At 35.4% G+C, this 27,802-nt stretch overlaps 1 protein-coding gene across 1 annotated transcript; it reads left to right on the forward strand.

Moving 5' to 3' along the window:
• The first annotated feature begins 13,362 nt into the window (after positions 1 to 13,362).
• Positions 13,363 to 19,439, forward strand: LOC115952124. Its single transcript, XM_031069203.1, has 4 exons — positions 13,363 to 13,366; positions 13,779 to 13,813; positions 13,963 to 14,031; positions 19,180 to 19,439. The coding sequence occupies exons 1-4, from the start codon at positions 13,363 to 13,365 to the stop codon at positions 19,414 to 19,416; spliced, it is 345 nt and encodes a 114-aa protein (XP_030925063.1). The 3' UTR covers positions 19,417 to 19,439.
• The last annotated feature ends 8,363 nt before the right edge of the window (positions 19,440 to 27,802 follow it).

Consider the following 27,802-nt stretch of genomic DNA (forward strand, 5'->3'; position numbering starts at 1 on the left):
GTGTTGCAAAAGCTTTAGAGTATCATTTTCTCACAGCTTCGTCTAAAGTCCCCAGTGCAAGGCCTCAGCTCAATGCCAAATGGAACAAACCCCCACCGGGCTGGTATAAGCTAAATTCTGATGCTTCCATTACCAATGGCCATGCTGGTGCGGGTGGTCTTCTTCGTGATTCGAATGGGACTTGGGTCCAAGGTTTCTCTAAACCATTAGGCACTGCCACGGTCCTAATGGCTGAACTTTGGGCTTTGAGAGAAGGGCTTCGCATGGCAAGACAACTTAATATATATTATCTTATAGTTAATGTTGATTCCTCTGATGTTGTCAAGGTCTATTCCTCCTCATCTTCTTCTAATATGCTAACCTGGCCATTGGTGGCTGAATGCAGGGACATTCTCCAAGCTTTCCATCAGGTCCAACTCAACCACTGCTATAGGGAGGCCAACCACGCTACTGACTTGCTAAAATAGGAAGTTCACAACGCAAGGATTTTGTTTATTATGTTACTCCTCCTTTTTCCTTGTTGGATGTATTAACTTTTGATTGCGCTAGTGATAGCGCCCCTAATGTTTTTGTAAATCCTAAAACTACTGTATCTTTTGATACCCATTTCCTTGCGGGTTAGTTTGCAATAGACTCTTGGTTTAATAAAAAATTAAGCCATTTCTCTCCACACACACCAAAAATAAAAAATAAAAAAAAGTTGAAAAGGAAGCCAATAGAAACAAATTTAAATTGCGATTTACATGTGGACGTACGTAAGCATAAAAATCAAGGAAAGCCTAGCAAAGAGGAAAAGACTAAAATAGAGAATCAGGCATGACGCAAACACAATTATATCATGGCCCTCGCTCTTTCCGAAGTAATTTTCGAGACAAATCATAATCAAGGTGTTGTAAACAAAATAAAGTACAATACTGGTTTCGCACGCGGTTCACTGTGGTTCAACTAAAAGTCTAATTTTGTTTCTGTCTTTGCTTGTCGACTAATAATTCTTCTTCTTATTTTAAATTGCAACATTTTTCATGATTAAGGTCAGGATCATTGGGCCTGTGGCCCATCCGAGGATGCATATCCGTCCGAGGAGGCCAAGTCAGGTCATAAGGGTAATTACCGAGGGGGAGTGGTAGTCAATATCACGAAAGTAGAGTTCCGTATTCGTCCAAGGACGCCATACTCCTCGGCAGTATGCGTCCGAGGACGATCAGGACGCGGTCCTGTTACAACCGGACCTCGAAATTATGTCACCACTGAAGATGGGATAACAGACCAAGGGTAAGAAAGAAAAGGCAAACAAATATCTATAACTACAGCTGCCTCTACATTAATTACCTCTCAACCAACTCTCTGACCGCATTAATATGGAGGTGATACCTAAACAGTAAGGAGGCAGCTGTAAGGAAGTTCCAGAAAACGCTAGATGGGACAGAAAGAAATCTCCCGAACCCAACCTACACATGTGTGGTGAGGATGGAACACAGAGGGTGGTATATAAACTGAAAGAAGAACATGCCAAAAGGATCAGAATATATAAGAGAGAAAAAAGCATAGACTGAGGAAGAAGAACGTGAAAAGCAAAAGAACTGTATCGATTACTAGAAAAAAACCGATTGTTGTGTCAGCTCTGAGCCTTCAATATACGTGAGGGTGAATCTTTTCATTCCACAAAAGTTAATCTAGTTCTTAACACCCACACTCTACAAATTATATTGTTTGGACCTATTTACGTGCAAACCCAGTATCATTTTGGGTCGTTACAAATCGAGTCCTTACATTTATGATAAAAACACAAAATTCTAATTAAGGGAAAATTTAAAGAATGCCTTAAAGGCATTGTTATTGGAAATATTTTTAGGAAATTTTTATGAGAAATTTTTTTCTTTTAATTTAATGTTTTTGATGCATTTTTATATTTCTTGTTCTGAGCGAGTGTATTCTTATAAATAGAAGATGCGTTCTTCCAGGAAAATGTCAAAATGGTCCTGGATCACACAACATCCAAGAGAAAATAGGACCACACAAATTTCATTTCTCTGTCAAGAGATTTCTATCTAGGCAGGTAGGCAAACCAAGTAATCCTTAAGCTCTTGGGCTTGTGGAAGATTTTAGGCTTGTAAGTTAATTTCCCTTGTACTTGCAGTTTTCTTAAGTCCTATTAATCTTTAGGCTCTTAGGCTAGTGGAAGATTTTAGGCTTGTAAGTATTTTAAAAGAAGTTGAAAAAATATTTTTATTGGATTGTCCTCAAGTTTTTTCCTTATTAAAGGTAAAGTTTAGAGATATTCCTAAATCACATAAAAACCAATCCAAAGAGAAAAATCCATAAGAGTTAGTCAAACTAAAATACTTTTATAAAACTTTATATAAATATTAGTATTTTACTGAGTATAACAGTAAAAGTAAAACCCCAAGCAAGACAAAATCTACTCGGTTTTATAAACCATGCAGGACCATTTCCAATTCAACCCTGTCATTCTACGTAGGGGTGTAGCCAGAAATTTTAGTTTGGGGGCCAAATTACATATTCATACATAAATACATTTGCATAGCTACATTTTTACCCCTAACATAAAATTGTCCTTTATTTTTTTTATCATTCAACATTTTTAGTCTAAATAAAGCGTTGAAAAACAATTGGAAACTTAACAATAGAAAATTGATTTTTAAGTATTGTTGCTCCCTAATGTCACATATCCTCAGTGTAGTTTTTTTTTTTTTTTCATTTAATGTTTTGTGACTAACTAATTAAGAATTGACAAACGATTTGAAACTTAACAAAAACAACAAAAAGACTTAGAGTGCGTTTGGATTGGGCGTTTTCGCCCAATCCTGCGTCTGCGTTTTTCATTTTTTTTTTTTTTTTTTTTTTTTTTTTTCACGCGTTTTGGGTTTGCGGCTACTGTTCATGCACTGTTCAATGAACAGTAGCCGCAAACTTTGACTTTTCAAATTTTTTTGGACCAATCACAGCACATCGTGTACTGTTCACGGACCCACAAATTTCACTTTTCAGCAACTTTTTCATTAAAAATGGGTCCCACGATACTATTCACACATTTAAAAATTATTTCGCTACAGTGTTTTTCAGTTTTCAGTTTCAGTTTTCAGTTTTCAGCTGTATCCAAACGGACCCTTAGTCCCAAATAAAATAAGATAACTCTAAGAGAAATTTTATTTTATTAAAAACTTACTTTTTGAACTCAACAACCAAAACTACCAATTAAGAGAGGAAAAAACCTAAAAATTTGAAATTAACAACTATTTTTGTTACAAGGTGGATAGTTTGTTGTTCTTATCAACTATTTTTTGGAACCCAATAATTAGTTGCTCAATTCTTTTTTGCAAGGCCAGCTCTTATTTTTTAGAGGGGCCAAATATTGATTTTAAGTCTAATATTTTAAACAATTGCAAACTATGCATAAATTATTATGAAGTTTTTTAAAAATTTGGGCGCGTGGAGGGGGGGGGGGGTGGGGGGAATCCACCCCCCAATTGTTAAGTGTAGCTCCGTCCCTGATTCTACGTATGGGTATATGACCATGTAAATAAAGTACGTATACCAATGCGTGAACCTGGCAATAGAAAGTAAAACTTTAGTCACCCAATTAATGAACTTTATCTTCTGTGTGCATTGTGTTGGCTTCTTGGACCATCAACCAGCATGACTTATTACTATGCTCGTGTTTGACTCATTCAGATTGCCTCAATTTGCTTCTATCCCATTTTTATGTGAACGCTTAGAAGCTGTGAGATATCAGATTTATGGACTTTTTGAGTCTTCTATTAATTAAATGCATTGCATTCATTTCTCGTTTATTTATCTCTGGAAACTTTCACAGTCCTATTTGACGGCTTATACATGTGTGACTCATGAGTTCTTCTGCCATGGAAAATTATTTACTATGATGAACCTACTGTATACATAATAGTCTGGTTGGTGATTATTTTCCAGATGCGTTTAGACCGTTTAGTACTTCCACATTCATACATATTATTGTCTTTTTTTAATTTTATTGATAGTATTATCCTATTTAGATAATAATGAACTGAGCTTTATTGTCAAATTCATAATGCTAGTTCTTTTAGGAATCTATATATATATATATATATATATATATGTAGGGCCCGATAATCTGTGGCCCTGGCCCATTTATTTATTGGGGTCCAAGGCCCGAACCGAGGAAGGTTATAGCCGAGGATAGATAATACAAGTACAAAATAGTCCTGGGACACAGCCGAGGACGATTCAGTCCTCGGCATGTCCGAGGTCCCCTTGGAAGGAAGGACAAAAACAGAACAGAAACAGTCTAAAAAAAAAAATCTAAAAATATCTATATCAATAGGGAAGGACACCCTGGATAGTTTAACGACCAAGGACAAAGGGAAAGCTGCACTTACTGCCATTCAATACTCTGCACCTGACAGAGCCATATCCTTCAGCTTTTACAACCACCCCTAACCACTCTGGATATAGGCTGATGGGACAAGTATCAGTCTTGGAAAATCGAACCCCACACGTGGACATTGGATAAGGAAGACAGGCTAGTATAAAAGGAAAAATAAGCAATCCGGGAAAGGGACTGGGAAAAATGGCCAAAAACCAGAGCCTCCCAGCCCGCCTCTAGGAGAAAGACTCCCAGGGCGAACACGATTTAAACCATGTATGAACACCACGAAAAACCCGCCGTCTAGTGACCAAGGTCTAGCCTTTCAAACCCATGCTCTATAAATGATATTGTTTGGGCCTTTTTACGTGCGAACCCAATACTGTTACGGTTCGTTACAAATCGAGTCCATACAATATATATATAAAATAATAATAATAAGTGAAGTTGAGAAAACCTCAAATTAGAATTCCAAATTAGAATTCCAATTTTGCGCAATGTGTCCTAAATTATTTATTCTTAAAGAGTTTTATTTAATTTTAGAATCAAATGTAGAACCACATCATAAATATTCATCTATATATATAATAATAGATGAAACTGAGAAAAACTCAAATTAAAGTTTCAATTTTGCACCATGTGTCCTAAATTATTTATTTTTAAAAAATTTTATTTAATTTTAAAATCAAATGTAGAACCACATTATAAATATTCGTACAAGTGAGTTATTAAGTACAAAAATCAAAGACTCTAGAATAAATGAATCATAAAAAAAAAATGCTTCACAATAATTAAAAAAAAAAATTGACAATTTACATTTTATACCCAATAATATCCTTACAAATTTTTTTAAAAAGTTAACAAAATATAAAAATAACTATCAATAGTATTTAAATTATATATATATATATATATATGAATTATATTATGTATCTTATTATATATCTTTAAGTGTATTCATGTATATAAATAGGGTTACAAACTAGTTCAAATAAATGGGATGTACAAATATAAATAAATTATCTAATATGTGTTTGCTTCTGGGTCAGGCTTAGGCCTAGTGTCCAGTAGTATTGGATTCGTTGAGATGATAACATATGTCCACTTTTATATATGTGTCACCATCTGACCAGATCTAGTGAACTAAATACATTAGACCTAAACCAAGTCCTTTACTTCTTAGAACCAGAGAGAGAGAGAGAGAGAGAGAGAGAGAGAGAGAGAGAGAGAGAGAGAGAGAGAGAGAGAGAGAGAGAGAGAGAGAGAGAGAGAGAGAGAGAGAGAGGAGGGGGAACTAGATTTATTCCTTTTGGTCATTTGTTCAATCCCATAATGATAACTGTGGGGTCTGAAATCTGAGGTCCCAGCCCACTTTGTATTAAAATCCCAAAGCCCAGGCCAAGGAGCCTTACTGCTAAAAACGCACAATGAGAGCTCCTTGAAGGTCCAAGGATATGGCCAAGGACGACTTTACGCCCAACATCTCAAAAAAAAGCCTGAAGAAAAGGACAAATTCAGTACAGGAGCAGCACAAGGGAGAAGGCTGCCAACACCTTAATGTGGAGCCCATCGCCTGACAAACCCATACTCATACCATGCTATCCAGCTTTTCCCAACCACTCTGATGTGAGGATTAACAAGACGAGTAACCACCCCGAACAAGGAGAAACGGACACGTAGGCGAAGAATGGGAAGGAAATACTAGTATAAAAGGGAAGCTCGTTGCATTGACAAAGGGGCGGCCCCGGAACCAGAGAAAAAGGGGGAAGACGAACTCATAAAAAGGAGGACGGCGAAGGCGAGACTCTCCTCGGACCAATTCCGAGGAGATAGATCTTCATACCACATCCGTGTAAGGCTTAGACGTACAAACCAAATCCACATTCGAATGGGCTTCCATGAAAATCCTGACTAAACCGTTACCCAACGACCAAAGTCCAGCCTTTCCAAACCCACTCTCTACAAATCATATTGTTCGGGCCTTTTTACATACGAGCCCAAAGCCATCTTTGGATCGTTAAAAATCGTGTCCTTACAATAACATTTTAAAATTTAAAAAAAAAAAAAAAAATTTAATAATGACAACATTGATGTTCAATCCCATATCGCTTTCAGTCCATTCGCCCCCCACCAAAATTTGTTCGTTAGAATTTTTTTAGAAGCTTTTATATATTTATTTTTATTTATTGGCGCCAGCGCCGGGGGGGGGGGGGGGGGATTTGATTATGGACACTTCTATTGAAAATAATAGGAATTGCTAATTGAACTAACACGTTTTTTTATATTTTGTATTTGTGTTAGAATCTAATATTCTTTTTCCCTTGTGTGAGAGCTTTTTTTTTTTTTTTTTAATAATAAAATCAAATAAAAAAACGAAACAAAAACTAAAATGGTCTTGGGACTCTTGGCAAGTCTATTAGACTTATTCTTCTACAAAATGATCATGATCTTACCTGGAATAAGATCAATGACTTCTTTTAATGGCTGTTTCTGCATCTTGGTCACATGACTCACATCAACATGTGCTTCTCGTTTAGGTTTTAAATCAAAATGTCCGGTTATAACTCATTGTAAATACTAATAAGATCACATGTATAATAAAAATTTTCGTTCAATTTCTTTCCTGTTTAGTTGTCCCAGTTTTTTCATCGATATTTTAGAGAAAGCAAGTAGCCTGTTCTTGATGAAGTTTGTTTTTAAGGCTCATTAGGTAGAATTAATGATGGATTATATAATTCCCCCATAATTTAGAGGAATTATTAATTTAAACCTTAAATTTCGTGGGTTCCAGTTAACTTAACTGGTAAAGTTTTTTATGGTTGTATAAGAGATCTAGGATTTAATCTCCGCCTACACCAAAGACTGATTGGTGTTTTGGTCTAATGATAAAGAGTTATCATCAGGAGCGGACGCCATAAGTTGAAACTCTCTCAAAAAAAAAAAAAAAAAACCTTAAATTTCAATTACTTTTAGTTAAAACTAATTAAAACTTCTAAATATTTTTAATTGACTTCTTAGTGAACACTATTAACTAAAACTAACAAAAGCTCAAATAAACTACACTTAAAACTAATGCTAAATCACAAATTACTCTTTCTATGTTTGACATGTTTTCAATTTCATTTTTAAAGATTCATTCTTTTCAATTAATTTGTACCGCAACTATCATTTCCTGTCAGTTTGGCTATTCCCTTCACTGCCGTCAAGTGGTTTGCCGTTAACTTCTCAAAAACAACATATTTGATTTGAATTTAATCAAATTAACTGAATCTTAAATTGGATTTCTTGATAAATTTTTTATTAGCAATATAAATAATATAATTAATAATTTAGATTAAAATCTTACAAATGTATAAGAAATTCATATATATATATATATATATATATAAGAGTTAAAAGATAATGAAATACTACTAAAATAGAAATATAATAATGAAATTAATTGCAAAGATATTCAAATATGTATTTTAACAATTCTTGATTATATAATCAAAATTAGTTTGTTTTCTTATTGTATGTATCACTTATAGAATTTTACTGACAATGCTTTGACAATTGTTTAGGTAGAAAGAAAATTTTCAATATTAGAATTTATAAAAACCAACTTCAGATTGATTATTTCATAATAGGATTAAGTGGAGTAGCCTAGAGGCAAAAATAATATTAAAAAAATTAAGGTGATCAAGATAAATATATCAATAATTTTTTAATCCATAAAATAAACACTTACACACACACACGTATAAAGCATATCTTTTAACATTATTTATTATATATATTATATCTCATATTATTGGAAATATACGTGTGAGTGAAATTTCAGATTGAATAAAAATGACAAGAGGGAGTGGTTAATTTAAGAGCTCAAACTCATAAATTTAATCTTATGGATTAAGTGGTGTCTTTAGATGTTATGTTAACATTTCAATTGGAATCTCCTCCAATGTGTTAATTGACTTAACTCCCCAACAAGTGGTGTGGCAAGGTGGTGAGGTGCTCAAGGTAAATTTCCAAGTCGGAGCAAGGACAAAGCAAGCCTAAAAGGCTCACCCAAACAATCCTGAAAAAAGACCAAACAAATTAGTATTGTCAATAGTGCTATATCACAGTGTAGCACGAGAACATGGAAGTGTGGATCGGATTCCCATGGATGAGCGTGCTAGGTTGACACGGGATTCTTATGAATGGCGTATAAGAAGCCCATGGATGATGCATTAGTGAAGGAAAAAACTTAGAAGGCAAAGGGAAATTAGTAGGACTTGTTCGTGACCCACATTGATAATTTGAAATTTATAATCTAAACACAAAATTTTAATTAATATATAATCTTGCATTTAAAAAAAAAATTATATTATAGCTGGTTAAATAAATATCATTTTATACATTTTTAAATATATAAAAAATACTTAACTTAAAGGTATGGTCTTAGACCTCAAATTGTATCGAGTTGATATCGACAAGAGTCACGATTCTTCAAAAGTTATTTTCTTTCTCAACGAATAGCAACACATCGTCAAACAATATGCATGTGAAAGCAAAACTGTCATTTCAAGGCCACAACAAAAAATATATGAGGTTAGTTAAATTGTCAACAGAATAACCAATTGGCAAAAGAAAGTTGCCTAAATTTTTGGTTAAACATATCTACATAATAATAATCCAGTCATGAATTAAACCAAGTTCATTCGAAAACGTGCTAGGGCTTTGTTGTTCACTATTAATCAAAAACCAGGAAAAAAAATTGTGGTAGTGGCTGAAATTCATCAAAAGAAAGAAAGAAAAAAAAAAAAAAAGTGGGAGCTTTATTATTTCTTAATTAGGTAGGTCAGTCTATTGAAATTTGAAAGGTCCTAATTCACTTTTCAGGGCTTAAACACCACAAAAAAAAGAGAAAAGAAAAAAAGGTATATATTGCCAACGACATATAGCTGAATTCGGATCATAACTTCATATAGAAGTATAGAATAATAGGACAGCGTAAAGAAAGAGACATTCACAGCGACATTTCGAAATTAAAATAGTAATTATATTACTAACTATTATATATAACATGCACGCAAGTTGCAATGGCATTTATCATCTGTGATCGATTAGTGCCTAGCCTCTTTTGACATCAACTACTTTTACTTTTATGCTTTTAGTTTATTTGTATATTTATAATTTTTAAATATAACATATAGAGATTCCTTGCAGAAATTCCTTGAATAGTTAATATAACATATAGAAACAGATTTAACTAAAAAAATCAAAATCTAAGAGTATGAGCTCAATCATATTATATTAATCTTTCACTCTTCCCATTAATATCCAATGTATATGACTTTACGCTATATACCTAACAAATAAATCTATGAACTATATAGCTCAACCATATACATTTGAAAGTGAAACTATGGATGTAACATTTTCTACTCATGCAATTTCGCTTTCTAAATTCCAAGGACCTTCATGATTTTCATAAGGATGCAAACCCATCATGAATTCGTACACGTAAAATCAAAATTGACATATTTCAAAATTGATGGCGATTTAAATTTAATCAAATTTAAGAAGCTTGTACAAGTAATTCAAGACAATGAACCTTCAGCATGGACCAAATATAACTTTTTAATTCCTTTTGGCGTTCCTAATGAAAAAGGCTGAAAGACATAGACCTTTTACAGCTTTAGGACCTGTTTAGTAAAGAAGTTTAAATAATGTTGTTTGTACTTTTTTGAAATATGTGTGGGTGAAAAAGTGTATGAAAATACGTGTAATGTTGTTTAAAAACTAAAAATATGTGTTTAAAATGCTCTATCAAACGGACCATTAAATTTGCAAATTCAACATTTTAATTCATAACAGAAGTTCGAGTTCCTCAGGCACAATCATAGGAGCTGTCAACAAGTTAACTGCCATTAAAAGCTCACAGCGACTCGTCCTACATTGAAGTTGCTCATTTCTAATAGCGACGAGTCGTCCAATAGTTATGTGCCACATTTGGCTAGCTGGAATGGAAGTAGAGACTGGGACCAATGTCTAGTTCAAAAGGATTGTGATATCATGGAGGTGGACAAGGCGAAAAAGACAATCATATCTTTTTTCTTTTTCTTTTTTTAATATCAAATAACAAGAATTTGTTTTTTTGCCCCTTATATGGTATTGGTAATTGATGAGAGTGTAAGAAATATTTATTTTAAATTATTTTATTCATTTATAAAGGTTAATTGTATTTTTATTAGTTAAATTTGAGGTATATTGTTGTGGGATCTTTTTGGGACAATTTCCTGATCCAAAGCCAATACGGAATCTTGAGTCATTGAAAAGAGCCTAAAGTAAGTATTGAGAGAACTGAGTTCGGCTCACCACAACTTATTTGGGTCGTTATACGAATTAATTTGTGCACAAGTTAGATGAACTCTATAACAAAATATTGAGGGTGGGAGGAGGTCAATCAAGGGGAGAGGAATAGACTAGCATTACATAGATGGTTGAAAGAATAGATGCTTAAGAGAATTTCAACCTTGCACATTGCATGAAAGTGACCTCACTACCATTCTCAGCCAGGCTTGGAAGACAAGATGTTGAATATTTTTTATTTGATGGATTTCAGTTTTAGGGTTTAGGTTTAGGTTTTGGTGGTGATGATGACGCAATTTGAAAGGAACTTGGGTTAGTGGTCTCATGAGGTGACGGCTTCGAGGACATAAGAAACTTTTAGGGGAAATGAGGTTTGGGAAGGCCCAATTGTTACTTTGGTTGGTGGTGGATTCATGGTTGGGTCGAGTCTACTATTGGGTTTAGGTCTAGGTTTGAGTGTAGGTTTGCTTGCCTATACGTGAGATGATGTTGTTGGGCATTGGGGAGTGTGGGGAAGAAAAAAGAAATTTATCAAATGGTTTTAATAAGATATACTACAAAATGAAAAGTGTGAGATTTTTAACAATGATGAGAGATAGGTAGTGTATTTGAAAAGTGGGCAATTAAAATAGAAAAAAAAAAAATGTATACATTTTCTATTTTAATATTTGATCAAAATTTGCAAAACTGGTCATGAATGGTCTTTCTCATGTACTTTAACATTAATTATAGGAGTTCATTTCTAAGTTTTAAAACATTTTTGTTAACTTACTTCTTAGAGCCAAAGAATGCACAAGAAAGAATCACATAGGAGAAATTGTTCGGTTCTAAAGTAAGAGCTCTCTCTCTTTTCACAACAAGTGTATGCTCTTGTGTGGGACCCCTGGTGGGATCCACAATTATTTGAGAATAAGAACTACTATTGTAGAATTGAATAATTTTACAAGAGCAAAAAAAAAATAAAAAAAAATAATTTTACAATCACATAGGGGCTGGACTTGATGAAATTGACATTTTTAGGAGACATGAAAAAAAAACAAAATTTTGCTCCACATTGATTTGGAGCTATCTTTTTCAACCTATTACGTGGTGATTTATAAGATTATTCGTGTGTATTATTTAAATAAGTCACATGACTTATATAAAATTAGTGTGACTAAAATTATATGTGAATGGTCTCTTCAATCACCATATAAAAGATTGAAGAAAGATAATTCTAAACTAGTTTGGAACCAAACATTTTCCCAGCAAAAAAATCATTTTCTACCACCAGAAATTCAAAGAAACATAATTATTGGTGACAATTTAGCAATTGTTAAAAAGGTTATGATGTTAAAAGAGATCACAAATTTGAACTGCGAAATTCATAAAAGAAAATCTAATTGTCGGAATACGAAAGGTTAAAATGGTTGCAAGCAAAATAAAAGTTGTTGAGAATTTTTTGTTGCCATTAATTTTCCATGAATTTAAAAAATAAAATAATTTATACTAATCTTAAATAGTTTACTTAAAAAATAAGTTAGATAAAAGTATCATTATACCTTAAAAAAATAAGGCCTTCAAAACTGTAGATAAATTCACTATGAAAATAAAGTGAATTTAAGTTATCTAAAAAAATAAATTACAGTTCAGTTAATTCCAATTTTTGCCAACCTCCTAACAAAAAATATTTGTAAAAGAAAAATTAAATAGGACTTTGAAAAGCCTAGACTTCAAATGTATTTTGCTCATTTGATAATATTTGTTTAGAATTTTTTTAACTCTGTGATATGGGCTATTGTTCTTTATTACAAGAATCAAAGTTGATATCTCCTCACTTCCTACTATTAAATTACCAAATCATTCTTTTCAATACGTGTAAAAACAAACGTACATATCAAATATGCAAGGTTGGTACAGCCTTTTATATTTGATATGTACATTTGAATAATTGAATGATAGTTGTGTGTTGACATTTGAGAGATTCTAAACTCTAATTTCAATGATATGTACTAAAATAGTTTGTCTTGAACCTTTAATGCAATCTCGATGTTTAAAAAAGAAATCAAATATACAAAATTATTATTGGTAGACATGTAAAAATTAAACAAGGAGCAAACTGACACAAGAATTTCTTGTCACTACAATTGAGATTTATAAATAAGAAGTATATAACTCGTTCACAAAGGACCGCAAAGCGCAGTCCCTTCGTGACTATGATGATGGAAAGCACAGATATTACTGTTTCTAGGTGAGATTAAAATTCCATGTTTCAAGAAATTTCTCTAATTGAAAAATAAAGAATAATAGTTAACGTCTTCAAACATTGGCTTCAGGTGTCACTTTTTACAACATGACAAGACAATGCTCATTGGAGCAGACCCTTCTCAGTTCTCATATTGGCGACAGATGCATTCGAGTGACCATTCACCATTGTTTTTTTTATGGGACCAAACAGCGGCATCCTCGAGTTAGATATGGGAAAGTGCATCTTTACAACAATTATACCAGAAACTGAGGATTTTTTTTTTTTTCTAAATAACAATAAATATTAAAAAATTTAGTTAGTTGTCACGTTTCAAAATAATGTTAAAAACTAGCATCTCGAGTGTCTAAAACTCGAGTTCTAAGACTCGAGTTTTTAAGTCTCGATTTGTAAGCGGATGGGTCTGATGTGAAAAAAAAATCCACATGAAAATCGAGTTTTAAAGACTCGATTTCTATAAATTGCATAAAAACGCTGCTATATGGCTTTAAAACGTTACTATAAGGTTTAAAAACGCCACTATAGGGCTCCCAGAACCTGGTATGTGGTGATCACACTTATAAAAAAAATTTGCAGAAAAACGCCACTATAGGGGAAATTTTTTTTTGCATGGAACTCAAGTCTTAAAGACTCGAGATCTATGTGGCATTTTCAGTCCAAATCGTCCAGCCAAGTACTCGCAAAACGAGTCTTTGGGACTCGGGTTTTAATATGGATCTCAAGTTTCTAAAACTCGAAATGCTATTTTCCTTAAAACTTTGAAACGTTGCCTAACTTACTACATACTTGCCCATCACACAGCTACTCATTGAGGCATTTATGCTGTTTGTGCCAGTGTGGAATCACAGGTGCTATTTATTAACCAAATTCTATTATTTGTTGGTTTGAACATTTAAAAGGTTTCAAGTTTTTTCCTACTCTAGGTGATTAATGATTTTGTGTCTATATTGTGATATCAGATATACTCCCAATGTACTTCTCAAAAAAAAAAAAAAAGATATACTCCCAATGCAATATATATGAAGCAGGACAAAAGAAGGTGGCATTTAAATATCTCACAGAGAAGGTATATCCACTTTCTAGTTTTGAACTAAGTACATTTCTGAAGTCGGCACAATCATCTAGAACTTTCTGAAGTCGGCACAATCATCTAGAACTGATTGGTTTTAATTGTCTGAGGGCTTAAGTAAAGTTTGTATACATAGATGTAAATACACACAAACACAACAGGATTTTGGTTGTGAATTCAGCTCTTTGAGCATTCTTTAATTGAAACGGAAAAAGGAAAAAAAAATTTAAAAATCCTTGGGAGATTACCTATGTAACATACATAAAGACACATTTTTGCATTAAAGTATCAGTTTCTTATTCTTGTAAAAAATTTATCTGCAGTAAGAGAGCTTTATATGCTCATAATTTTCTGCTTTCCAGTAGGTAGATATTTTTTTGCTAGTACATGAAAGTAGAATGGATAAGCAAACCTATGGATTTTCTGTGTCTTTTTTTTTTTCAATTTCCGTTGTCTCTATTGTGTTTTTATCTATGATATCTTTCTCTTTATGTTCCTTTCTAAATGTCGTATAGGAGCACAACAACTATGATTGCATAAATTAAGACATTTTGGCTTCCTCTCAACATGAGTGACTAATTTTAGTATTCCACAGGAGCTTTTTTTATCCTCTTTTTGGTTCCCCATTTCCATTTAACAGTGAATTTCTTTCAATATTTCGTATGTCTTCAAGTGTCAATGATTGAGATTAATAATCTTGCTATCTAGAAGCCATACAGCACCCAACATTTAGAAGTAGGAAAAATAGAGTGAAAAAAAAAAAAAAAAAAAACAGGCAAAAGATTTTCAATGATGAGGCCCCTGATGCCTAACTGAATTATAGAAGAATTATCCGATGGAAAGAGGACACCTCATAGCAATGGAATAGATGGTATGTGACTTCTGCACATGATGCAAAATTGAGTAGAATGGCTGTGCGCTCTCTCACTCATAAAGGTGTGTGACATGTAGTTCATTAATCAAGAATTGTGAAAAGACTCCCGAGTCCTGACCTGACCTGTAGTGCCCTTCTACAAGCATTATTTCTTTATAGTTCATGACCAGTTGGATTGAACTTTGAAATTAACTTTCAAGTAAGGGTGGCAAATGGGTTGGTATAATTGGATTGGGTATATAAAACTCATTTATCCAATTAAAACCCATTTAACTAATTCCTTCTAACCCAAATCCAACCCAACCCAATTATTATAGGTAAACCTCAACCCATCCAATTACCCAATTATCAAAATAACCAAAATACCCCCAAAACCTAAAAAATGACCAAAATACCCCCAAACCTAAAAATGACCAAAATACCCCCAAAACCCAAAAAATAACCAAAATACCCCTGCAACCCAAAAAATAACCAAAATACCCCCGAAACCTAAAATTACTCCCAAAACCCAAAAATTACCAAAATACCCCTAAAACCCAAAAAATGACCAAAATACTCCCGAAATCCATAAAATTACCAAAATGCCCCCAAAACCCAAAAAATGACCAACGTACCTCTGAAACCTAAAAATTACCAAAATACACCCAAAACCTAAAAAAAAGACCAAAATACACCCAAAACCCAAAAAATTACCAAAATACCCCCGAAACCAAAATAACCAAAAATGACCAATATACCCCCAAAAACCTTAAAATGACCAAAATACCCCTAAAACCTAAAAATTACCAAAATAATCACAAAACCTACAAAATGACCAAATACCCCCAAAACCCATAAAATGACCAAAATACACCTGAAACGAAAAAATTACCAAAATATCCCCCGAAACATAGAAAATGACCAAAATAACCCTGAAACCCAAAAAATGACCAAAATACTCCTGAAACCTAAAAATGACCAAAATACCCCCAAAACCCAAAAAAAATGTCCAAAATACCCCCGAAACCTAAAAAATTACCAAAATAATCTCGAAGTCTAAAAATTAACCAAAATAACGCCGAAACCTAAAAATGACCAAATACCCCCGAAACCTTAAAAATTTCCAAAATAACCCCGAAGCCTAAAAATTGACCAAAATAACCTAGAAACCAAAAAATGATCAAAATACCCTCAAAACCTAAAAAATGATCGAAATACCCTTGAAACCCAAAAATTAACTGAAATACCCCTTAAAACCTAAAAAATGACCAAAGTACCCCTAAAACCTAAATATGACCAAAATAACCCCTAAACCTTAAAATGACCAAAATATTCTCGAAATCTAAAAAATGACCAAAATACCCCGAAACCTATAACATGACAAAAATGCCCCTTAAACCTATAAGTCAATAAAAATACACCCTAAACCTAGAAAAATAACCCAAATCCCTCCTAAAACTAAAAAATGACCAAAATACTCCCTAAACATAAAAAATGACCAAAATACCCCCTAAACCTAAAAATGACTAAGATAGCTCGAAAACCTAAAGAATGATTGAAATATCCCCAAAACCTAAAAATTTATTAAACGACCTCCAAAACCTAGAAAATTACAAAAAATGGCCCCAAAATCTAAAAGTTAACGAAACACCCCTAAAAACTAAAAAATTAGTGACATTCCCTCAAAACTTACAAAATGACTGAAATACTCTTAGAACCTTTAATTTAACGAAAATACCCTCGAAACATCCAAAATACCCCAAACCCCTCTTTTGGTAATTTTAGAGGCTTCGGGTGTATTTTGTTCATCTTATAGGATTAGTGGTATGTTGGTCATTTTAGATATTTTGAGGGGTATTTTGGTTGTTTGATAGGTTTAGAGGTATTTTGGCCGTTTTAGGGGTTTCAGGGTATTTTTGGTAATTTTAGAGGTTTCAGGTTGTTTGTGGCCATTTTAGAGGTTTTGGGTTTATTTAGGTCATTTCAAAGATTTAGGGGTATTTTTGTCACTTTATAGGTTTGAGGGTATTTTGGTAATTTTTTAAGTTTCATGGGTATTTTAGTAATTTTGTAGGTTTAGGCAGTATTTTGGTCATTTTATAGTTTTAGGGGGGAAATTTGTTCATTTTATAGTTTTAGGGGGCTATTTTGGTCATTTTTAGGTTTCTAGATTATTTTGATCAATTTTTAGGTTTCGGGGTTATTTTGGCCATTTTTAAGGTTTCGAGGGTATTTTTGTCATTTTTTAGGTTTCAGGGGTATTTTGGTCATATTTTAGGCTTTGGGGGTATTTTGCCCATTTTTTAGGTTTCAAAGGGATTTTGGTAATTTTTAGGTTTTGGGGGTATTTTGGTCATTTTTAGGTTTTAGGGGTATTTTGGTCATTTTTTGGATTTCAGGGGTATTTTGGTAACTTTCTAGGTGTTGGGGGGTATTTTGGTCATTTTTTGGGTTTTAGGGGTATTTTGGTCATTTTTTGGGTTTTAGGGGTATTTTGGTCATTTTTTGGATTTCAGGGGTATTTTGGTCATTTTTAGGTTTTGGGGGTATTTTGGTCATTTTGTAGGTTTTTGGGGTATTTTGGTAATTTTTAGGTTTTAGGGGTATTTTGGTCATTTTGTAGGTTTTGCGGTTATTTTGGTAATTTTTAGGTTTTGGGGGGTATTTTGGTAATTTTTAGGTTTCGAGGGTATTTTGGTCATTTTTTGGGGTTCGAGGGTATTTTGGTCATTTTTTGGGTTTTGGGGGTATTTGGTAATTTTCAGGTTTTAGGGGGGTATTTTGGTAATTTTCAAGTTTGGGGGGGTATTTTGGTCAATTTTATGATTTTGGGGGTATTTTGGTCATTTTGTAGGTTTTGGGGTTATTTTGGTAATTTTTAGGTTTTGGGGTATTTTTGTCATTTTTAGGTTTCAAGAGTATTTTGGTCATTTTTAGGTTTCAAGAGTATTTTGGTCATTTTTTGGGTTTTAGGGGGGTATTTTGGTCATTTTGTAGGTTTTGGGGTTATTTTGGTAATTTTTAGGTTTTAGGGGTATTTTGGTCATTTTTTAAGTTTAAGAGGTATTTTTGTCTTTTTTTTAGGTTTTAGGGGTATTTTGGTCATTTTTAGGTTTAGGTATTATTTTGGTCATTTTTTAGGTTGAGGGGTATTTTGGTAATTTTAGTGGTTTTGGGGAATTTTAGAGTTGGGTGATTTGTAGAAATGATAGTTGGATCATAATTGGGTCAATTGTGTATCCAATTAAAACCCAATAAACATTAATGTTAATTGGGTTTAATTGGGTTAATACCCATTTAACCCAATTAATAATTTGGTGGATTTTGGTCTAATTTAAGTGGGTGGGTTTAGATGGACAAATGGGTTTGGGTTGATTTTGCCACCCCTACTTTCAAGGTGTTCATAGGAATTTTTAGCTCCAAAAGTAATCTAAACAATCTCCCATACCCTCCCATAAGAAAAGAAGACAGATATCTTGAGTTGTCGATTTCATACATAAACCCTTGTGATGGTTTCATGTTGCATTTTCTTTTTTATTTTTAATTGTCAAGCTTTGTTAGTATTTAGGATAGGCTTAGACTCAGCTTTCAAGGAATGGAAGGATGGAGGGAATGGTCCATTAGCTGATACTTATCTGATGTGTCTTGTGTATGCGTATGCATTTTTTATTTAATTAATGGATTTTGGTATTAGCCTCTGCATTGAGAAACAAAATATTTTTTGTTGCTTGACTAGATAATTGAGGATGCATGACATAATTTAGAACTGTGTTTATTTTGGATTTTTCTAATTGCCTACTTTGTTAGATCCACCTTTTGATCGTCTTAGCCATATACAAACAAGCAAAATGTTGGTTAACCATTTTCCCCTTGTGGCCTTATCCTGTTTTCATCTACTGGATGGTTGATACTATGAATCCCTGTGCTAGATATTGGGAAAAGCATGACATTATGTGAAAGTATATATGTTGGAATTTTACTAGCTGCCCCTACATTGTAAATCCATTGGTTGATAGTAATAGCAATATTTAAAAATGCTTGCCAATTAAGCTGCACAGACAAATGCCATCAAAACTGTTGAATCAATAGTTTTTGAGTAGTGGAATTGCGGAATATGATCTTTTTCAAAGTACCACGTCTCCATTTGGTTAGAATGATCCTTCCTGTGATATTGTATATTTGACTGGAAGTACATGAATTTGTCCATGACCAATAAATTGTATCAGCATCTAACAGCCGAGACGTGTTTTTCCTAACGAGATTGAAGTTGGTTTTTTGTGACCACTGTCTAGGCAACTGACAAGGAGGAGGCAGCAACTGGCTGCATAAACTCTGAAGGGGATTTATTCATAAGTGCAACTCAAGCGGGGCTAATGACCAAGGATACTGCACACAAAATGTTTCATCCTAGCGAACGCTACCCTATATGGACAGTGGAACTGCCCACGGATGATCTTAAGCAAGTTCTCCAGCATTGCACAGGATGGCAGTCTGTTCCACGACCTGCAGATCAGAAGGCGGTAGCGTAGTATCTTGATAACTACATATATAATCTCTAATTAGTAATTTTGACTTTGATGTTTGTTTCAACAAAATACCTCTTCCCGTGTGTAAAAGGCAACCAGTGTGTTTTCCTTTTAAGCAAGGATGAAATAAATAAGATTTTTGTTTTGATGTTGTTTACCTACTTTTATTTCCCCATTTTCTTGGTTGACATAGACACTTGACAGGTCTCAGAATTCGTTGTGCCCCATTTCTTTGGTTAGTGTACATCAGATCATGCTGATAGGTAAGCTTATTATCTAATTTGATGTGTTGGTTTCACCGACAATATATATAATTATTATAAAAGTTTTCTTGGTCCTGTTTTGCACTTTTCTTCTGCTGTATTTTTTGAATCTTACTTTAAGAAGCAACAAAAATAGTTTTAAATTAGCAGCAGGCCAACTTGGGAAGAAGTTAAAAAGAAAACTATTCGTTGAAAATAGCATCAAAAGATTGGAAAATCCGCATGCAATTAATGTGTTGTTTATGACCCGGCATTATAAATGATATAGGTTTGAGTGTCACGAGGTAGGCCATAAAATCTTGGAAATTTTTAGAGGCTCTAAATGATTCAAATGTATATATATGCTTATATCTAGAAAGTGAAAGGGTCTATTGACATGACCATTTCCATACAAACCAATTATAACTAGAATCTTCTTTCGGGCCCATATAAGCAGCGGTTGTTATTTGACTCACCATTTTGTTAAGGAGAATTGTCGCTCATTTATTTCAAGGTCAAAAACTTTTTCTCACCCTGCAAGAGAGCTCAAAAAAAACGAAGCAATGACACACCAACCGGTCACGGTAGAGGTAGTGACAGCAGCATAATCAAAGAAATACACAAGGCTCATCCGAGACACTCGAGTCCCGACTAGAAATGTCAAGAATACTCCTAGAGAGAGATAGTATAAGCATTGAAGGCAAAGAATTTGGGCAACAATAAGCCAAGGGTCCCATGCCGCTGTACCATAGAACATGACTACAATAACCTCTTTCCAGACACCCAAAACCACCCTCCAAATCTCCAAATAGTCACAAAATTTTGAAACTCGAGACCACAACTCAATAGCCTATTGTCCTCAACGTTCATGTGTAAGTATAAACGGGGGGAAAAAACCATGCAAGTGAAATTGTCTTAAACCCAAAAACAAAAAAAACAAAAAAAAAAGGTTGATAGGCAAGTATTCCATTATTATAATAATAATTATTATTATTCTATGCATTGTACAAACATAATAAGTTAATAATAAATAATAATTAAAAAAATAAAAAAATAAAAAACCTGATCAAAATGTTGGTAACAATAATATTAATTGATGATATTGTTGATGGATGGTGAAATCTTACCTAGATTACCTACCAACAAGGTAAAAAGTAAAAACAAACTAGAGATTTGTCAAGGATGATTCTAGCAAGGACTCTTTGGTACATAAATTAGTAATGAACTTTTCGGGGCAAAGTTTTGCTACAAACTAGTTTATAATGGCTACAACTCTCACTAAAAAGTTAACACTACTACATATTTTGTAAATCTAACTATTGGATTGCATATTTTTAACATACATGTTAAATTTCGTGTCAATTCATTGTTATTTACTATTCGATTCATAAGTTTTTTTTTTTATTTTTTTTTTTATGAATAATTTTGGACTATAAAAACTTGAAATTTAAACATTCAATTGATAATATAACATTGATCTTTGATTTTTAGAAACTTTTGCAAACATGGAGAATATAAAAAGAAAATGTTTGATTTGTCAAAATTCACATTTAATAAAAAGATATTGAGTTAAGTTATAACCAAACTTTATCTATAAAGAAATGCAATATTTGAAAAAATGTTGTGCACCCCTTTTTGGAGGTCCTTCTTCCCCTTTTAAACTTTGTTTTAGGGGCGGGGGGGGGGGGGGGGGGGGGAGCCCTTGCAACACGTACTTCATATTTGACTTTAGGGTTTGTTATGGATACGATCCTGAAGTATCAAAGGTAGGGTTCAACAATTCCAATGGGATCAATCACATTTCTATGTTGGGAAAGGACATACTTCAAGTTTGATTTTACACGAGGTAGCTAGGGTTGAGGACAGTAATAGAACTATATTTTATATATATATATGAAATTAAAAAAAAAAATTATATTTGGCCTCCCTAAAAATTAAAATTGGTCATAAAAGCTAAAGGGATAAAGGGCCCATGAGTACATATTGAGCCGTGGGTCTTGTCCGAGAATGTTTAGTAGTCCGAGGACAGATAAACGATAGTGAAGACGTGAGAATTAGAACTCTATGAGCAAGCTATGACTGAGAAGGTTGGGGAAGGTGGGTCGAGGAGGAATGCCTCCTCAATTAAGCAAAGCAGAGGTCAGAAGGTGTGGTCTGCCATCCAGAGCAACGTTCTGTGATATCCTATTAATAATAATACACATCATGAAAGCACATGACAAAGGAAAGTTATGAAATATCTAAGAGAAAGCTGCCACCACCGTATTAAATGCTCTGCAGCTAACTATTTGTTCGCATTAATGTGAAAGTGATGCCTGAATAGTAATTTTTAGCCTTACAATTACTCCCAAAGACCTGAAGAAGGTGCTAATGGGACAATGATCAACACCAGCGACCTAATCTACACATGAAGGGTGGAGATGAAAGGAAGAAGATAGTATAAAATAAAGAGGAGGCCTTGAGGGAAGGGGATTGGAAAATAAAAAGAAAAACACTGTAGAAACAAGAACCAGACTTGTAATCAAATTCAAGAGAAATATATATAAGAATTGATCTCCTCGAATTGTGCCGAGGACTATTTTCTTTAAATAAAACCCGTTTATCTAGACCCGCCATAATTGTTGTCCAATTCATTGGAGCCTAGCTTTCTGACCCACTTTTTACAAATTTATTATATTGGGCTCTTTGGGCCAAAATCCTTTTGACTCTTGGGCTTGGGATCCAAACTGGGTCCTTAAAAAAGCCAATAAAACACAATAAACATCTCGTTCCTTGTGACTCTACACTATATGATCAAGTGTATTTGGGTGGTGTGTGTACTTATGTTTATTGATTTTGACTTTGTGTAAACTTTAGAACATTTATTGATTAATTAGCATTTTTTTTAATATGCAAATGACTCAAGTTGTATAGTTGTTTGACTTTGGTTATTTGTTGTTTGGGACTTAAAGTTAGAAGCGTGGTTCTTTTTATTTCCTTGGCAATGTTAATTATTATTTTTAGTTCAATAATATTTGACATATAATTAGATGATAAATATGATTTATATTTGATTGGTAAATCTAGCTACAATATTAGATTTATTTCAAGAAAAAAATGCAAATAATTCAAAAACACTATCATGTGTCTTTTTTAAAAAAAATTGATTTGTTAAATGAATTTATTAAGAATGATGGAGCAACTATTATAAATTTTACTAGATAAGTCATAAAAATTGATTTATTAATCGTTGAGACACAACAAATAAATAATTAAGACATTTATTAATTATATTGTTGAAATGATATCTGTGGGGCCCAATAATTTATGGGCCAGGCCCACTTGCTCATAGGGAGTCCAAAGGCCCAAACCGAAAAAGGTGATGACCCTAGCTCAAAAATGTAAGGCAAAAATGGTCCGGAGAGGCAGCCGAGGACAGTCTAGTCCTCGGCAGACCCAAAGCTCCATTGAGAAGAGGGGTAAAAAAGAGATATAAGAACAAATTTGTAAGGAGATCTAAAATATCTTGGGGGAAGTTATCCTTACTACCCTTCCCAGATAAGACTCTGCACCTGACAGAGCCGTATTCTTCAGCTTTATCAACCATCCCCCACAATTCTGGGATTGGACTGATGGGACAAATGTCAGCCTTGTAAAGGTTGACCCTACACGTAGACGAAGGACAGCGAACGCAGGCTGGTATAAAAGAAGAAGTAAGTGAATCTGGTAAGGGGACTCCCATCCCACCCCCGAAAAAGAAAGACTACATGGGTGAGAACACCTCAACAACACCTGAGATCACAGAAAGAGACCCATCGTTGGGTAACCGAGGTAAGACCTTAATGGTCCTCGGATCAAGTTCGAGGAGTCCCATCCCATAGGATGCGACGCCGTAGGGCTTAAATGTTCATGCCTAACCCCTTTTTCCACATGGATTCCTCTAAAAACCAAGACCGGGCATCGCCCCGTGACCAACGGCTAGTTTTTCAAGCCCACTCTCTACAAATCATATTGTGAGGGATCTTTCATGTGCGAGCCCAACGTCATTATTGGGCCGCAATGGAATTGTGTCCTTACAATTGGCGCCGTCTGTGGGAAAGCTTACGCGTTGGCGCGGGTGGCGGTGGAGTCGACTCTCTAGCAAGCAGAGGTTCGTGAGGTTTCCTACGTCTCTGGTAACACACCGCTGTTGCTCCGACATAAACTTCTGCTAGGGACTACGCCTTGCGATGCCAACGGCGCGGGCAGCTCTAGGGGCTTTTGGCCACAAACTAGCTCTCCCCGCCCTGGTCTAGGGGCTTACATTCGAAACATAAACGAAAGTAAAGAAAAAAGAAATCTTACAAGTTTTGGACAGAACCAAGGCCTTGCATGATCCTCGGACTCAAGTCTATGGGGAAACCAAGTACAAAAAAGAAAGCTCAAAAGTTTTGGACAGAACCAAGGCCTTGCATGGTCCTCGGACTCAAGCCTATGGGGAAACCAAGTACAAAAAAGAAAGCTCAAAAGTTTTGGACAGAACCAAGGCCTTGCATGGTCCTCGGACTCAAGCCTATGGGGAAACCAAGTACAAAAAAGAAAGCTGTTTTGGACAGAACCAAGGCCTTGCATGGTCCTCGGACAAGCCTATGGGGAAACCAAGTACAAAAAAGAAAGCTCAAAAGTTTTGGACAGAACCAAGGCCTTGCATGGTCCTCGGACTCAAGCCTATGGGGAAACCAAGTACAAAAAAGAAAGCTCAAAAGTTTTGGACAGAACCAAGGCCTTGCATGGTCCTCGGACTCAAGCCTATGGGGAAACCAAGTACAAAAAAGAAAGCTCAAAAGTTTTGGACAGAACCAAGGCCTTGCATGGTCCTCGGACTCAAGCCTATGGGGAAACCAAGTACAAAAAAGAAAGTTCAAAAGTTTTGGACAGAACCAAGGCCTTGCATGGTCCTCGGACTCAAGCCTATGGGGAAACCAAGTACAAAAAAGAAAGCTCAAAAGTTTTGGACAGAACCAAGGCCTTGCATGGTCCTCGGACTCAAGCCTATGGGGAAACCAAGTACAAAAAAGAAAGTTCAAAAGTTTTGGACAGAACCAAGGCCTTGCATGGTCCTCGGACTCAAGCCTATGGGGAAACCAAGTACAAAAAAGAAAGCTCAAAAGTTTTGGACAGAACCAAGGCCTTGCATGGTTCTCGGACTCAAGCTTATGGGGAAACCAAGTACAAAAAAGAAAACTCATAAGTTTTGGACAGAACCAGGGCCTTGCATGGTCCTCGGGCCCAAGCCTTTGGGGAAACCAACTACTTGTAAGGAAAAACTGCATTACATGGACTTTGGGATTTATCCGAGGAAAACTCTCCATTAACAATTGGGTTAGTTCCTAAATTGCGAGGGTTCTCAAGTCTGCTTTCGGATCTGCAGCACCAAAGGGATTGATGCGATACGGTGCGATATATTACCCAAAAGCACAATCAAAGTCCCTCGCTATTCGGCTACCCTCTCGGACGAATTATTTAGAGTTTATCGTTCTCGGATATTGGTCTAGCATGCATCGCGCAGCACTCAGCGGTTATCCCAGTTAGTTCCAAGAGTTTAATTTATTAAGGATTACCATTGTTATACTTGATAATATTTATGAGTTTAAAGAAGTAGGAATCTGTGTTAAGGCATTTTTCTGCCCGGAATATCATTAAGGGCAAGCTTACATTTAATATTCATGCACAAAGTAGTTGTTGCGGAGAAGAAAAGTGTGTATAAAGAAATAGACACATCTTTTATTAAGATAAAGGAACAGTACAGTGTACAATGAAAAGCTGAAACAAGCTTACATTGAAGCTAACTACGTGAGTAAAGAAAAATACAAGAGAGTGAAGATAAAGCCAAGGATGTAGCACAGAGGAGAGGTTGGCTACTGCTTCGAGACCTTATTCCTCCTAAATGCTTTTGCACGCCCATAACTCAGGCAGCGAAAGAGCCCAACTTGAACCTCACACCGCTGAAGGAAAGGTGCAGGGAGTCGGAAGCTGAGGAGCCTTCACCAAAGATTTGCCTGCGACGAGGCAGAGGCGCTGGTGGCGGAAAATCTTTCTTCTGACACACCAAAATTCTGGCATGAACAGAACCTGCTTCGGATTTTGACTAAAAGAGGGAGAAACACCCTTTCTCCTCTGTCGAACTGGAATATTCTCTTGAATTTATGTCTCCTTTGCCCGTACATCACTCTTTTGAGTCTCAGGAGGACACGGCGCCTTTGTGGCGGAGAGAGTTCCTTTTCCCCAACCCTCGCCTCAAACATGATGTACTAAGGGAGGAAACTGAAAGATTTGTGCGTAGGTAAAGCGACTTTCTCTCCTATTTATTCAAAAAGATGAGGTGGTGGCATTTAATGCACGCAGCGTCCCAAGGAACGCTACAGACAAAATGTCTCTGGCTCGATTTCCAACGCCGTCTGCAACCCTGAGATTAAAGGAGTCTTGTGAAGGCGCACCTCAAACACTGGGACGCCAAAAAGTACTGCATAACCAAAGACTACGGGAATACCTCTTAATTTGTGGGCCCAGTAAATTCGCGGCCCAGGCCCGTTCAGCATAGGGGCCCAGGGACAGAATCAAGGCCTTACATGGTCCTCGGACTCAAGCCTATGGGGAAACCAAATACAAAAAATAAACCTTACAAGTTTTGGACAGAACCAAGGCCTTGCATGGTCCTCGGACTCAAGCCTATGGGGAAACCAAGTACAAAAAATAAAAATCACCAGTTTTGGACAGAACCAAGACCTTGCATGGTTCTCGAACTCAAGCCTATGGGGAAACCAAGTACAAAAAATAAGAATCACAAGTTTTGGACAGAACCAAGGCCTTGCATGGTCCTCGGACTCAAGCCTATGGGGGAAACCAAGTAAAAAAAAAAAAAACAGAGAAAAATTACAAGTGTTGGACAGTACCAAGGCCTTGCATGGTCCTCGGACTCAAGCCTATGGGAAACCAACTGCTCGGATAGGGAAAGTCCTCAGCTCAAATACTGTAAAATGTTAAGGCCAATAAGAGTATTAGGATGATGGCGGGACGCTCCGCTATTCGGCAGCCTAAGGGGGCTGTTCATTTTTGCGGGTGATATGCCTTCGAATAATTACTTCCTACACCACATAGAACATCCAGTTCTAATCTCGGCTTTGTTTCGGGCAAATATCGCTATTTACAGGTACGCATTACTATGTCAAACAATTCTATTAAAGTTATGGCGACATTTTTTTATTAGCAAGTATTTTGGCTTTAGTTATCATTGATTCAAATGATATATTATTGTGCCGAGCAGTACTTGCAAATTTGTAAAAACATAGACAGAACATGCGAAGTAAAATAACAACAACTTTTATTAATATGAAAAATTATTACAACGTACAAAAAGGGGCTCAAACGAGCCTATACAAAAGGTGAGCTGCCGAGGCAACACTAACATTCGCAGTACAGATAAGTAAATAGCCAGGTGTCTTTTAAACTCGTCTTCAAAGTTTCTCCAATCTCTGCCTCAGTATTGCTCATATCGAAAGAAGAATCTTCTTTGGAAAAAGATGAAGGAGAAGGAAGAAGAATTTGAAGGAGAAGGAAGAAGAAGATGGAGGAGATGAATGAAGAAGATGGAGGACATGAGTAAGAGAAGGAGGAGAAGAAGAGGGGAAGAGATGAAAAGAAAGAGAGAGGAGCAAAAGAGGGAGAAGGACAGCACCAGGATGGAGCTGGTGCTGGGAAGACTAAGAGAGGAAGGCGGAGGAGGGCACCAGTGAACGAAGAGAGGAAGAAGCAGAGGCACTTGGCCCCTGCCTCAGTCCTGACTCCTAACACACTGGTGCCATGTTAGGTATGCTCGTGAGGAGCCGGGTGGTGCTGATAGTGGGTGTTCTCGACTCAGTCATGACGAAAGTTTGACGTGACGAGTCCCTGCTTCGGATTTTGGCTGAAAGGGAGGTGGGGCAAATCTTAAGTCTCTGCCATCCTTGCCCTGACCGAGCCATTTCGAGCTTTATTAGAACATGATGTTTTGAGGAGGGGTATGGTTCCTTCATCACTCGTTATGGTAAACGTATTCTGATGAGGGGAATAATAATTGGGTTAAGTGAACGCTAAGGGAGGTTGAGGGTTTCAGATCTCAGAAAGATGAAAGGGTGCCTGCACGAAAGTGA

The sequence above is a fragment of the Quercus lobata genome, chromosome 7 (genome assembly GCF_001633185.2).
Source record: "Quercus lobata isolate SW786 chromosome 7, ValleyOak3.0 Primary Assembly, whole genome shotgun sequence".
Classification (NCBI taxonomy): Eukaryota; Viridiplantae; Streptophyta; class Magnoliopsida; order Fagales; family Fagaceae; genus Quercus; species Quercus lobata.

Coding starts and splice junctions, on each gene's coding strand:
- LOC115952124 (XM_031069203.1), top strand. Junction 13,814..13,962: donor GTGCCAGTGTGGAATCACAG/GTGCTATTTATT, acceptor AAAAAAAAAAAG/ATATACTCCCAATGCAATAT. Junction 14,032..19,179: donor TTAAATATCTCACAGAGAAG/GTATATCCACTT, acceptor ACCACTGTCTAG/GCAACTGACAAGGAGGAGGC.